The sequence below is a fragment of the Lutjanus erythropterus genome, chromosome 5 (assembly GCF_056507025.1).
Source record: "Lutjanus erythropterus isolate fLutEry1 chromosome 5, fLutEry1.hap2, whole genome shotgun sequence".
Classification (NCBI taxonomy): Eukaryota; Metazoa; Chordata; class Actinopteri; order Lutjaniformes; family Lutjanidae; genus Lutjanus; species Lutjanus erythropterus.
In genome coordinates, this window is record NC_139321.1 from 9,327,864 (window position 1) to 9,343,450 (window position 15,587).

Genomic DNA, 15,587 nt, shown 5'->3' on the forward strand with positions numbered 1-15,587 from the left:
CCTATGTCTTTTTGGACATCAATTGTTTCTATATACACACACATATAGCTGTTTATAATATCAGTTGTCTGTCCATGTAAAATTAAGCCAGTTATCCCAAAAACAAAAGCCCACTGCTCCAAAAGTACACACTCTGGAGTCTGAGTTCAGTGACTGCCTGCCTGCTGTACTGCCTTCCAGAATCAATTAGCATATTGCTCAGTTTAACGATCACATACATCTACTTTTCTAAAAGATTATAATCAGAAACTTATTCGGTGAACATTCGGTATAAATTGTAGCTGCATGTAAAGTGAATAAACGTGAAATGGGCAAACAAAAACTGAGGTTCTGTACAGGAATTTCAAATGAGAGCATACTGGTTGTAGCATTGTTGTCTGGTATTTTGACTGAACATGTTCCCTAAGTCTCTGACAACATATCATGGCCATTTTTTAAGTACAGTAAATATATTACATATTTCTCATTTAATTAAACTCTGACGTCTTTTTATTTTCTACATTTTTTCAGTCTAAAAAGGGGAACTTTAGGTGCGTGGGGGAGCGAAACTACTAAAATGAAAAAAGTGGTATAAAGCATTTTGTGGCTCCAGAGGAAGCTGCGCAAAGTGTGATAATTTGCCTCAAATGATGTCACTTAAGTCAGTGTCTGTTGGGTCTGATGACTACAAGTTCAAAACTGACAAAAGTCAGGGGGTGTGGAGTTTACCAGACCTCTGTAGTCCGCTCCTCATCTCCGCTCTACTAGCAGAACACAACTGAACCGTTAGCAGTGGAGTTGCAGTACGTTTTGCTCTGTCTTCTCATAAGCACTTGCACAGAATTCAAGTCAACATGTGTTTTTAAATGTGCTGCAATTTACAAAAAGCCAATGTATAACTCAGGCAGATAATATCAATTATTTATTACTGATTTCTATTAAATTGATTTAAATAATAATTATTATTATTATGCATTCAAAACTATGAGTCCTATTATTTATGTCAGAGCTGTTAATTTTATACATATGCACATCATTTTCAGCTCTTGTCACACAAAGTTGACAATACTAACGCATAGCTTGAACCCAAGATGTAATGTTTGCAAGCAAAACACTGCAGTGGAGTTAACAATGGATTTGAGTGGTATTAAGGTCATCTCTTATTGTGTTGTGATTGACAACACACTGCCAAGAGTTCTATTTTGTTTTGTTTCTAACAGTTGTTTTGTTCATTTTTGCTGCACTATTTATATTATATACACGCGCTGCTCTGTGGCTGTGACCAGTGATTTTCTTCACTGTGAATTGACGTGATCGGCGCTTGATGTCAAAGGGCTGCGTTCCAGCGTCATGAAATAAACCAAACGTGACTTCGTCTGCTCACATTAGCCACGAGAAGGCTTGATAAAACAGGCTTTTCACATTAAGCTCTGCTTTTCTGAGCCACCTTCATTCTCTGCCAAGTCTATACATAAACACATGGTAAAGGTCAGCTCAGATACATGCATGTAAAAACTGGTCGCATACTTTTCTTATTTCTATAACTTTCTTAGAGGATTAATCTGATTGCACTCCTGTTTTTCTTTTTCTGCAAACTTAATGAAATAAAAATCCTGCCAGCACACTCAGACATTTTTGCTACAGGATTTAATGGAAGCGCAATTATTAGAATAGCAGTAAGACCCGCAAATCCTCTTGAAATGTAAATACGAACATTTAAACGTTATGATTGGAACATGTTGAGGCCGACTATATATCCAATGGCATGAATTCCAATCACCTTCAATTGCATTAGGAGTCTGGCTTGCATGCATAACACACTCTGCACAATGAATGTTCCAATGTGATAGAGAGACATCAGTCCAGAGATCAGCCTTGAACTGATTACTCATTTATTAGAAAGGCAAGGTAATTGGTTAATCATGTTCCCTCTTAGCCAGTCCGTGACTGGAATAGCCTGTCTCCACTCGGCCGTCTCTCAACTAGCCAGAGGAATTACTAACACCAATTTAACCCCATGACATGGGACATTAATTGTGAGTGTTCCAGGTCATGAAGTCAGGCAGGACACAGCAACCTTCACGGTTAGTCTGACTCTGATGGATATTACATCGGATGCTGTTGGAGCCCATGTTCAGCACTTATACAGAGAACGTTCGAGCCAAACTGCAACCCGCTGCAATTTGGGCAACCTGGGACATCCCTAAAGCAAGTATTCTTGATGAATCCTCACATTCTGAGGATTAACACTCTCATCAGTAGCTAAATCCTCTGACAGAGCGTGCGGGGGTCATGGAATTCACTTCCGCGTGTTGCATCAATCTATTGTTTCAATTCCTTTCGCTTTATATGCTTGATGAAAGCCGGAAAATCAAAATGGGCAAAGCTAAGCTGTTGATGCAGGGGGCTCAGATTAATAAAATTGGCACGGTGGAGGTGGTCCCCGGGCAGAGGAGGGCCAGAGAGATTAGAGATTAGACTGTAATCCAGTGTGGCAGATTATCACGCTCATCCTGCTGTACCCATCACCTCTCACACCAAGAGACCACACAATCCCCTAGATTACACAGCGAAGGCTGGCGAGAAGAGGCTGCAGGGAATGGAAATGATAAAAACATGACACGGTAGGGGGAGAGAAGAGTGAGAGTGATGGGAGGAGAGAGGAGTGATTGATGGACAGCAATCTACATGAAGGATGTTTGAGATCCACCATAAAAGTGGCACCAGATAAATAATTGCGGGCATTAAAATACAATTTTCGTGAAACAACTTATTAGCTGTTTCCATTGCTTTTGTCTACAAAACAAAGAAACCAAGCAGGAGAGAGCTGCCACTAGAGGTCACAGTAGATAACCAGCATCTCGCACCAAAACAAAAATGCATGCATCTTTTACTCAGTAAAGTTGAAATTTAACAAAAAGTAAGCGGCATCTGAACGCACACTGCTCACAAAGCCTAAATCAAACTATGAAACTAGGCAGTCCTGAACAAGCATGGATCAAGATTATGTTGCTACACTGCCTATTTCTTGCATAATTATTTCTTAGTAATATAGTTTAGTGCACTGTTTAGCTGTAATACAAGAAAGATGGCAACCAGGTGGCCACCATTTTGTGTCATGCTTGAAAGCCTCGCAAAACTCAAATCAAACTGCAAAACTAGGCAGATCAAACATGGACCAAGATTATGTTATGTTACTATGTTTACTGTTTCCTTGAAATTTCTATTCCAGGCCGTAATAACTGTTTTAGTTTGCTCATTTTACGTTAATCAGAATTTAAATTAATGCTGAATGTTTGCTGAATAAATTAGTGTCTGTTTATGAAATGATTAATAATCTTTTAGAAGGAGTAGATGTTCAGAACAGTTAAACTGAACAATATGTTAATGGAGTCTGGCAGGCTGGAGGACAGGCAGCCACTGAACTCCAACTCCATGGTGTGTATTTTCAGAGCAGTGGGCTTTTATTTTCAGGATAATGAGCTTTGCTTTACATTGACAGGCAACTGACTTGTCATCACTCGTTATTGTCAAGAATGTTGCGCGATCCAGCCTGCCTGAGCTTTTTCACGTCTTGAGAGGATGGGCCGGTTGGAAACAACTCACTTCAACCACAGACTGTGTATTGAATAGGGATTCAGACTATTTAATATACAGTCTATCGCTCCAAATTGCTATTTAGACTGCGCAATTCATTTTTGATGCGCTCTTGCTTCATATTCCTCCTTTAAAGGAGAGGAGGAGAGAGGAATGATGGATGGATAACAATCTTTGTGAAGGATGTTTGAGATTGACCATAAATGTGGCACCAGATAAATAATTGTTGCCATTAAAATGCAATTTTCACGAATCAACTTATTAGCCATTTCCACAGCTTTTATCTACACAACAAAGAAACTGAGCAGCAAAATGTTATTTTTTTGTTTTTATTTTTTATTTTGGAATTATTTTATCCTTGATGCACTGCTATAAACACAAGTAACAGCATAACCATGGGAGCATAAAGATAGCTGAGGAGGAGAGTGATTGGAGGATAGTTATCAGTTTCGGCTTGTTTTGATATAAACTGATGACACAGTAGGGAGAGATGAAACGAGCTCGGCGGAATGATTGGAAGGTAGTAATCTTCTTGTATTCGTGTTCATGTATTTTTAGTGTTGTTGTTTTTATGTCAACATCAATGCCATGAAGATAGGCTCTCTGTTTGATTTGTTGGCTCTACCCCGAAATCAGCATCCGGAGCAGCGGAATTCTAATCTACCTTCCGAAGCAGCTTGCAGCACGGCGCTAGATACTAATTGACATGTTGTGTCATCTGCGTATGGCTAGTGTCTTGTCAAGCTGTGCGTGCTGTGTTTTATGTTCTCCGTGCTATCTCGCCTGCAGTTTCCAGAGATCACCAGGAGCCCTTCTTAGTCCTCCACACATAAAAGCCTCTCTAATTAGTGCTACATTAATTGCCACTCACCCCATGATAATCAACCTCGGGCTGATGTGCGTGCACGAAAGTGCGCGCACCAACACTCCCATCTTTCCCCCCCTCGCTTTTTTTTTTTTTTTTTTTTTTCTGCTTTGTGCGGACATGCCCACACACGCACATATAGAAATTCCTCTGGCGCAGATGAAAGCAGAAGTGCCCAGAAGAAGAAATTTTTCTGCCAGTGGATTCCCCACCCTTAATGAAGTACATTGAAGTTTGAGAGTAATATTTCAGTCAACGTGGAACAGCGGATATATTAATGATATGAAGTGATACAAACTGACATACAGCAGAGTGGCGTAATGCCTCATTATAATGCGAAGATGATGAAATGTGGAGCTTGTGGAACGCCATCTGAGCCTATGCAATGAACCCAGTGTATGAAAGGAGAGTTAGTGCTGAATTGTTTTCACTCTATCTGATGGTGTGGTTGGAAATGGTGTGTAGATGGATGGAATGTGACACAGACAGAGAGGAGGGCTCTTAAAGAGCACATCAATATTCTAGACTGCGTGCAGATAGAGTGGAGCGAGGCTGAGCAGTGTGTAAGTAAGTGTGTGCATATTGTATGCATGTATGTGGGGGAGAGGCGCTGTGTCTGTGGGAGGGATGAGTGTGTGTGCATGCGTGTGTGCAAATGCTGATGGACTGGTCCCTGTTACACTGGTCTCATTGATTTTCTCACGCTGGGATACAGTCTCGGGATGTAACACACACACACCCACACTCACACAGAGACACAGACACGCAGAGAAAGTATAGATCATTTAGTGAACCCCCTGCTTGAGCGCCTCAAGTTGAGAGCGCCGAACAGCAGCAACATTTCTGTCTGTTGCTCAGCCTGCATTCAAAACACCTCGTCCAAATATAGCTGGAGAAATTAAACGTAATTTTGAGCAGCAGTCGGTATTTACTGCAGATGACACATTTTATGAGGAGCTGAGGGCTTTGTAGAACTCACTCTTGACATTTGAGAGTAGTAGATTGATGTCTTAGGCACTGACATCAAAGGCAAAAAAAAAAAAAAAAAATCAAAGTCAAACAGACTAGAACTTCCCATCTGATAAAAAAAATAATAAATGAAAAAAACCTTTTGCCACAGTATAGCCTCAAGGGGTTAAATGAGGATTTCAGGCACTTGCACTTTATTTAAGTACTTCTATTTTATGCTACATCACACTGCTACTCCACTACAATTCAGAATAAAATACTGTATGTTTGGACAAAGAAAATAATCTTTGGTTGCCGCTCGATCTGTGTTAATGCAAAAAACTGAAGACATACACTGAATGTAAATGGCTGTATTTTGTGCTGTTAAAACCTTAATAAAAATATTGTGGGGGTAAAAACAAATACTGTACTTTTAACGCCACTACTGAGATTTTACATTAAAAAAAACATAAGCATTTAACAGTATATTAAGCAGTTAAAATTAACGACAATATTAAATTGCTATGTACAGATTAATGCATCAGTATTACACACACAATATGTAATTTCTGTTGTTAGGGGTCTCTCATACATAAAACAATAACAGAAGACAGTCTGATAACCTTGTGAAGTAGTGTAGAATCATGGGAGTTGTTTTCTTCATTGTTAAACAGTCACAATCTGTCTGACATCGTGTTCACGGACGAGGTAATGTATTAAAGTTTGATTCACACTACGTTTAGTCACATTGGCTGAAGTTACAGCAACCTTGAATAAATTAATTATTAGCATTTCTCTGGATTTGACCATTGCAAACATTTCAGACAAAGTAAGTACACATCAAAAATATAAAATACAACCCATGTCTGGCATTTTAAAACATTTTAATATGCAAATAATGTAATAATGTAAACATATAATCATATAAACTCACAGGGACTCTATCCACTGCAGAAATAAGTACTTTTTCTTGGGAACTTTAAGTACATTTTTGTGAAAATATGTCTGAAGCTTTTACTTGCAATCAGTTTTGGGCAAGTGTAAGAGTTACTTTTTACTTATTGCACCGTTAAAAAGTAATAATATTATACCAATACTATATTATTGTTTGTTTGTTTGTTTGTGTCTACAATACCTTTTTCAGGTCAACCATATTGATATGAAATATGATCCTAATTAAGGCTCTGTTCCATTTAGTGCAGCAGAGGCTTTCCAGTCAGCCAACACAAACGGTACCAGCAGTCTGACTGCATTTGACCCGAATGGAACAGAACCCTAATTAGTACCACCGGTAACACCTGTGTTTACACTGCTATTGTCAAAATGTTTGCTGTGACAAGTCTGTTGTATTGATAATTTCACTTAAGGCCACTGATTTGTATTTCAAGTAACAGTTGTTCCCCAATCTGTGGGTGGAAATCTCAAAACAAATCTGAGGGGTCACAAGATGATTAAAAGAATAAGAAAGAAAAACAAATATTTCTGTTATGCAAAATCCCGTTAACTATTCGTGACGAAGTAAGCAACGGTCAAAGTTAACAAAAACATCTTCAGGTATTGTAACTCAGCTAATTTGCTTCATCAGGACTGTGTGCTTAGATCAGATTTGATTGACAGTGACCGAGCAACCCCTCGACTGTCATTTCTTTCTAATTTAAAAGTTGTTAAATCAGTATTGGATCTGTTGGACTGATGCCTTTTTGTAACTGAGCCGCACCCACTTAAGACCAGTAAGAAGAGCAAAGTGAAAACAGGAAATACGGAAATCCACAAACTGCACAAACTATAGCTGAAAATTGTGTGTTCATTTGTAATCCCACAGTATGAAGACTGTAAAGAGACTAAAAAACGAAGGGATTTAGGTCTCTATTAAGGAGTAGGAGGAGTAGCATGGGTAGCTCTGGTTCGCTCCTTCCAGGCCTCTTCCCAGACTAGATTACTATGAGTTTAGCTGAGGCCAATAAAAAAAAAACACAAGTATTTTATGATGTGTCAATTTATACAACATACATTACATGTGTTACAGTGTAAGTGCACTCAGAGTGTCATGGAGTGGATGAGTTTGTGAACACGCAGACTTGCCTGTCACAGACGTAGCCTGAGGCCTGATGGTAGAAGGTGAGGACGGCAGAGTAATGGAGGGCCCTAAGGCCAAGAGCATTATCTTCTCCTGACTCTGACTGACACTCATTAGGCTGCACAGTGGAGAGAGGAGGCTGAAAGCTTATTAAGCCAACTGCTCAAAAGGCCCTTAATTGAATCCAAGTAATTATAGAGACCTTGCCCATTGTGATATTTTTATTCGTCCTGCGGCAAACTCAATCTCTCTTGCATTTGGAACACTATTAATGTTGTCTGCACCAATGTGTGTGAGATCCGCACGCAGGGCCCACGCCTCGATATCGACTGACGTTCGCGCGCATACGCTCGCACCGTTTCAGTCCCCCCAGACATGTCCTGTCACCAAGACCCCTGCACTTTTAGTCTGTTCTCTGCTTCATTAGAATCTGAGGGATAATAACATTAATTGCAAAGACAGTTTAGTTCCTTTGAAAATAGATTACAGGTGTAATTGTTTTACCTGAATAACCCGTAGGCAAGAGAAATTAATTAGACCTTGTGTCCCAAGTCCTAATGTAGCTCCTCTCTTTCGTTCACCTGCCCGCGCATACACTAGACACACAAAACACTCAGGGATGCACAACAGACAGACGCATGTAGGGCTCTGACGGTATGGATTTTTTCTCACATATTCCCATGAGATGGCAGTTTACCATGACTGCCTTAATAATTCTGTTTTATTGGTCTTACAAAGTGTCATAAGCGTTGTGTAGCTTCTTTAAGGAACTGGACAGTGCATAAGTGTGTGTGCCAGTGAAGGAGAGCTAGCAGCAGACTGCCGGTGCCACTCACAGCACAGCAGAAACTTAAATTTAGTAATAAATTGTCAATCTGGCAGTAAATGTACAGTACAGGTCACAGTGTGTCAGTCAATAAGTATTGCAGCTTCTCAAGACCAACAAGAATCTTGTCCTTTATTTCCCAACTGCAGGAAAAGTGAAGGAGATTAGCCCTGATGTAGCTGAGCAGGAAAGGCTAACGTTAAGCTAATGCTAACACTAGCATCATACCTTTACCTGTACATTGGCTCCGATGTGATCAAATCCCTTTCTTTTTTTTCCATGTTGAAAACAGTTGTTGTTGCTGTTAGCACATTGTTAGCCACCCACTCCCAATCCCAAGCCTTGGGTTGAGTCTGTCAACCAGTCAGAGGCTGTGGTCACAGCGCTGATCCTTAGGTGTATTAATAGATCCACGCGCTGATCTCAACGTGACCCTTCAAGACAAAACTTGCTGTCACGATGGTAATGAGCTCAACCCTGCAGTGGGCGTCACGTGACCGCGGTATTGCTGTAATTTGGTTATCGTCGCAGCCGAACACACACTGACTCAGACTCAGAAACACACATTTTTATAAGAGGGATGAAGGATGACTGTGAGTATGTTAGCTAGTCATTAGAGATGGGAGAAGTTAAGAGTTCATCTTAATCCAGATGTCCTGTGGCATCAGAACCTTTCAAGGGCTAATTTAGGAGAAAATACTGCAATGTGTACATGTGTTAGCGTATTGTGCATATGTGTTGTCAATAGGGGCATTAGCTGTGTTATGTGCACACTATACCACACTACTGGTATAATTGGCTGAGGCAGCATCATTATTACACTGTTCAGAACGTTGGTTCTAGGCAGACCTGCCCACTAACCCTTTATCATTTCCATCAAGGGCACGTTGTGCTTGATGGCAGACATGAATAAGCTATGCAACACTTTCATCGCCCCTTTAAACAAGCTCAACATTTTGAAATAAACCTTAATACATTTTTTGCTTACAACCCGCTTCTGCTGCCAACTAATGATGAAAAGCATAAGAGGAGATTTATGCGATGCCATTTATTTTTATTTTTATTCTAAGTAACCGATAGCAAGTGTGAATTTCAAGCTGCTTTTCGCTTATTAAAGCCACGAGATAGCAAGGTGTGAAGGAATTTTACCTCCCAGCTCGCATATTGGCTTGTTTAAGCTTGTGTTCCTCTTGCCTGCCAAGTAGGAATAAAAAGAGATTTGCTGTTTTGAAAGATATTTTCAAAGAATGGTCTCAGGTTTTTGTGCTGAGATGCACGGGGCCACGGTGCTGGTGGAACACATTGATTGACAGCAGTAATCTGAGCAGCATGGGGAGGCCTGGAGGAGCCCCAGTCACCATGCGATCCGTCTGGTTTCTGTGGGACTCCCGAAATGCCTCGATCTTCCCCTCTTTTTTACTGGAGCTGCACTATTATTCTCCACTGCTGAGACAGAGGGAGTGAGAGATGCAAGGAGAGTTTTTCTTCTTTCTTGCATCAGCAGCTGTAACTTGACACCACCACCTCCTCTTTGGACATGGTCGTCTCTTCTCTTCGCCCTCCTCTTTTTCTTCCTTCTTTTCGCCTCACGCTCACGCCTCGCCACCCATCCTCGCGGCTGACCTGGGCGCCGCTTTCTGTCCCCGCATTGCATCAGACGCGGAGAGGCGCTATACAGTAATTAGCATCAGAAGGACCTGCCTGCTCATCTGCCCGCCAGCCTGCCAGTCAGCCCGCTCGCCGGCCCGCCTGCACGCCTGTCTGCCTGCCGGTGCTCTGCCAACTGCCATGCCCTATTCATGTCCTATTCATCTGTTGTTGAATAAAAGGCTGCTTTCCTCGGGACATCCATCCCTCTGCTGGCCTTTATTTTTTTTTTTTTTCGTGACGAGGCACAGGAGTGAGGATTAGCATTAAAAGGAATAGACTGCTGAGGTAGACTCGGTAGGAATGCGTGAATGCATACCTTAGTTCTGCCAAGCTGCTTTTATTCTGTTTGGTAGAGACTTTACCACAGGGACAATTTATGCTTCATAAGGGACACCTGTCTCGTTTTCCCCTCTCGTTACAAACCTTTTTGAACTCTTCCTTTTGTTCTCAACCCCCCTCTCATGTCTCTCTCTCTTTGTCTGTCTTCATCTCCCTCTGTCCTCCAGCTCTCCTGTCACAGCTCAGTCAACTTCAATCAATTAACCAATTAATCAATTTACCTTTCTTCCATCCCGTAGTCCATAGAAGAGGGAGAAGACAAAGGAGATAGAAGATAAAAAGAAAAATCCGGTGCTTTGGCATTTATTAGCACGATATTTGACATTCTGCGAGAGAAGGTCTTAAAACTTTTTGGTTAGGCAGAGACAAGACTACATATAATCCACTAGATGATGAGTTTGCCATTTTGTATGGCTGTCTGAATGTATGGAGGGATTAATTTGACCCTATATTGTGGGCTCAAAGTATCCCACAATGCATTGTGAAAAATAGTGTACAAGCGATAGTCACTAACCAAGCACTTTCTTCACTATGTAGTGAGCTCACTATATATTTCTCTATATATAAATCCCTAGAGAATAAGTGGGGGATGATTTCAGACACAACATTAGAGTCTATACCATCCTAGCAGCTCTGTGAGGCTTCATAAGCATGCTGACATACTTATGATAATGATAAAAACATGCTAATATTTACCATGTTCACTGTCATGGTTTAGCTTGTTAGCTTTTTTCACATATGTGATGAAATAATGTGTGTTATTGGTGAAGAAATTAGGAAAGCAAAATAGTCTTATGTAAAAGCAGCAAGCAAATAGCAGAGCTGATGTCATTTTGGTCATTTGACTGACTGAATTAATTGATGTGAATTATAATGCAGTTATGCATGGTGTTTTTCTAGAAAATCTGTCCAAGTCGCATAATTTTTTTAAGTGAACAATAATATGCACAGTTGAGGCTAAAATATGGAAAGTGCACAGTGGCACGTGTCTGTGGACACCAGACAAAAGAGATGTACACCTTCTGTATGGAAGTGCCCCTTTTTAAATTGTGTTTTTTTTAATGTATGTAATTCTTTCCTCTGCATAAATTTAATAAAAAGGTGAATTCATTCACCTGCTTTTTAACAAATCTCAAAAATCCAGCACTCATAAAAAGAAAACACTGAAGTGTGTCCTTGCCTTATAAAAGTAAGTCAAAAGACTAAAGGGCCATCCACGCCAAGAACTATAACTATAAAAACTATTGTTGTAAATTCATTCTAACTCAAGTGGGTGGAGGAGTCCAGACATCAGCTTTATAGTTGTGATGTGGGCTCCTCCATCCATGAGTTAGAATGAATTTACAACAATATTTTTATAGTTATACTTATAGTTATAGTTATAGTGCTTGGTGTGGATGGCCCTTAACAGTCTATGGCCTTTGCTTGCAGCTCTATTAGTTTGAAAGTATGTATTTAGGTGCATTGGTGCTTTGAGCTAATGTTAACATCAGTATGCTAGTATTCAGATATTTGCCAATTAGCCCTAAGCACAAAGTACTGTTGTGGTTGATGGGAATGCTATAATTTGTGCAGGTATTTGGTCATAAACCTAAGTATGTGAAAGTCCAGCGTGGAAGATTTACTGGGATTTATTGGCAGAAAATGACAGATATGGGATATAATACTGAAAAGTAAGTTTTCACTAGTGTATAATCACCTGAAAATAAGAGTGGTTGTGTTTTTGTTAACTTAGAATGAGCCGTTTATATCTATACAGGGCCCAGGTCCTGCTCCATGGAGTCTGACAAACCAAACACTAGTTCTAGATACATCCTGTTGTGTTTTTCAAAGTTCTGAGTTTCATGGCCACCACAGCTTCTCATAGATGGTCGGAGCGTTCCACTCACTGGTTCTAGCAAATCCTGCACAATGATCCTTTAACAAGTTAAACTCTTGACCTGATGATTGTGCTGGATGAAAAGATCTACAAAGTTATTCTGATATATCCTGAGGGGGACATAAATGTGTGTCCCAAATTTCATGCAAACCATCCAGTAATTGTTTGACATTTTCACATTTCACTCAAAATCACAAATGTCAACGTCGCGTTAGTGCTGGATGAAAAGTCAGGTAGATGACCAAAGCAGTTAGGATTCATCCTCAAGGCATCTTCTGCAATCCATGCAATGGTCATTTCACGTTGAACCAAAGCGCTGGACTGTCTGACCAGCATTGCTGTCCTCATAGAAACTATCGCTAGCGTGTGTTAAAAAGGTAGAAACAGAAGCTACTCGTAGACCTGCGCTCTGTACCTCCATATCTGTGTGACAGTACATGTGATATATTCAGGCTAGCCTGTGGGTGGGCATGGTGTCGCCATAATGGAGTGGTAAAGCTGCAGGCATTATGGATTGAGAGCGAGCGGCCTCGTCCATGAATCTGCCCCTAACTGTTCTTCTGCCTTTGTGGCCGTAACGATCGGCTGGCTCCGTTCTGTCACCGTATTTCCTCCATCTTAGTTTAGAAGCAGAGATATATCTCTCCATAAAGGCCGACACAAAGAGGGCTGGAGAGACTCGCCTGCTCCCCCACACAAAAGACTCAGGCCTGCTGGTTGATAAAGGCTTATGGAGAAGAGAGGAGCTGATGGCCAGGGGACTGTTGGAAAGACCTATTCTCTTCACACACAAAAACATGCTCTCACTCAAGACACTATCTTTGTGCTGTGACGCTGTTTGTGAATGCATGCGCGCACGTGTGCGTGCCCCTGCCCTCCTCGCTTCTCTCTCATCCACCTCTCTGTCTCTTTTTTCCTTTCACACACATGCTTACACGTACACACACACATGCACTCTTTTCTTTCTTGTTAGGAGATGCTAATATAGCACATGACAAAGCCCCAGTAGACAGCTCTCAGACAAAACACTTCCTTTCTAAAGCAGTTCATCTTTATGCAGAGCCTATCCAAAGGATTGCCAAAGCAAGGTCTCTTGAAAAGCAGGATTTTCACCAGCGCTCAGTCATTCCCGATGTCTATTCAGTCTCACTTCATTAGCACGGCCGCTGATCACACTGATGTTTGAGGACATCAGGTTGGTTATTAATTGCTCCCTCTGATACTGAATAGAGCTCCACGTCTACCTTGACAAATCTGCAGTATGTGATTTAACAATATCACCTGTCTGTGGTTTTTATCTGCAGAGAAATGGGTGCGAGGCCGCGCCATCGACCGCGGCGAGGTCGACATAGGAACCCAGCAGAGCCAGGCGATCCCGCCGGGACTTTTTTGGAGGTTTCACATGACTGTGCACCACCCGACTTACATCAAGTTCAACCTGTCTCTCTCGCACAACGCACTGCTGGGGGTCTACGGACGCAGGAACATACCGCCTACACACACTCAGGTAATGGAGGCTCCTCTTGCAACATGCTGTTCACCCAGATGGGCTTGTTTGCAGAAGAACCACAGTGCGACATCCACACTAATGCATCTTTTTCTCTCTGGTTTGGCGTTTCATCTGCACTAAGGAGGTACTTTTGAGTGAGGTGACATAATAATGCGATAACTCACTGCAAGTGCTTCTCCGTAGACAATTATATAGGCCGGTTCTAGCCAATTACATTTCTTAAAAGGGCCAGATTTGAAAAAAGTTAAATGCCAAGAGGCCGGAGGTTCACATTTCCTGTCTGATCTGTAAAGTCGGGAATTTGAATGTGTAAAACGATGCAGTTTTTAATTTTTTTCTCTTTACTTCTCTCTATTGATTAGTTTCCACAACTTGAAAAGAAACACGAAAGTACAGGAAAAAACAATGCACATTTGTAATCCTCCATTAGAAGTACCTTGTTGTTTTGATAAACACAAAGTTGCAGTTAACATATTTTTCATTTGCTAAATTCCCTCTGCCTAAACAGCCTGAGTGTGTCTTTGCTTAACAGTAGATATAATCAATGAATGGGCTAATTAGCCTCCTCATAAAATTATGATCCTTTAATATACAGTGTAAACACCCATAAACATAGAATGTTAGCAGGTTATTTAAATAAAATCACAATACTTTATTTAATATATTTATAAATGATCAAAGGGCCAGATTGTAGTTGTTGGAGGGAAGGATCTGGCCCACAGCCCACCAACTGAATCAGCCTGATGTAGGCTCTATGGTGTTATATTTGTGCCTCAATCCTGATTATGCAATGGGATTTTTTGTGCACACTTAAAGATTTTTTTGTCAGCACATCAATGACATTTTGTAGACAAAATATCATCTTGCAAATAGTTATTTTACCAGAGCAAACAAAGCTCTATTCTGTGCTTGCTTTGTTTGCTATTACCCACATATAGTGTCTATGTTGATCACTCAGCCTGAATGCCTTACAGTGTGCCAGTCTGCAAATTGGAGTAATTCATCTCTGATTGGCTGTTTTTTCCCTCCAATTAGATTGCCTGTAGGACTATCTGTAACTATAGAGGTGAAAACTGCAGATGCACTTTGCTGATTAGGTTCAGTTTGGTTCAAAGATTTACAGTCACTAAACTTATAGTTTGTTCCTGTTTTAAAGAAATGCAATTGCATCACCATTCAAGTGCACTTCAGTATATACATGACTAACTGAACGCTCCATTGTTCATATAAACCATGAGGTTCACTGATTCTGACTGTCTTCAGTTAAGTAGTGGGTTCACAATGTTGCAGCTTGAAGAAGTTCAGTACAAAACCAGGCCTGAATAAACACTGTTACATGACTAATAATTCAGCATCTCTCTGCATGCAGCAGAACATGATTGATTGCTTTTGTGGTTCTCATGCCTCTTTCTGTAACCTTTTAGCCAGGAAGTAATCATATGTATCTACGGCTGAGCTGACAACAGTTCAGTTAGAAGTGTTAAGGATTTGGTTTTACATGCACTGGACACCACTACTTGCGAGAGAAGTAGGGAAGCACTGGGAGAATGGCAAATAGAGGGTATGCGCTGGCATCACTTTCCCACTGAAACACGCCCCCTCATCTGAACCGAGTGGCAAAACATCCTGCATCAGGCCTGCCTTTAGTAGCTGTGAAACTGGGAGCAAAACAACCAATTATCTGCTTAAATTCAAGGCAGATTAAAAAGGCAGGGACTCCTCACAACTTACCAGAGAAATACTGGTTCATGGACATTGACTCTGTGGCCGTGTCATTTTACTGTTTTCACTTTAATTTCACCAGTCAGTTGTGGTGAAATTAAAGTGATGAAGACACCAAATTATTTTCTGGTTGGATGTGGTCAGGTCTGTACAGATATTTTTTATTTTATTTCATTACTGGAGAGATACTGCATG

General features: G+C 40.8%; 1 protein-coding gene across 1 annotated transcript in view; it reads left to right on the plus strand.

The window, feature by feature from the left end:
• The window catches only part of tenm1 (teneurin transmembrane protein 1), a 259,840-nt gene that overhangs the window by 121,765 nt on the left and 122,488 nt on the right, over positions 1-15,587 (plus strand). The window contains exon 7 of the mRNA XM_084718704.1: positions 13,465-13,667. Coding sequence (XP_084574830.1) covers positions 13,465-13,667 — 203 coding nt within the window. The remainder of the gene's footprint in view (positions 1-13,464; positions 13,668-15,587) is intronic.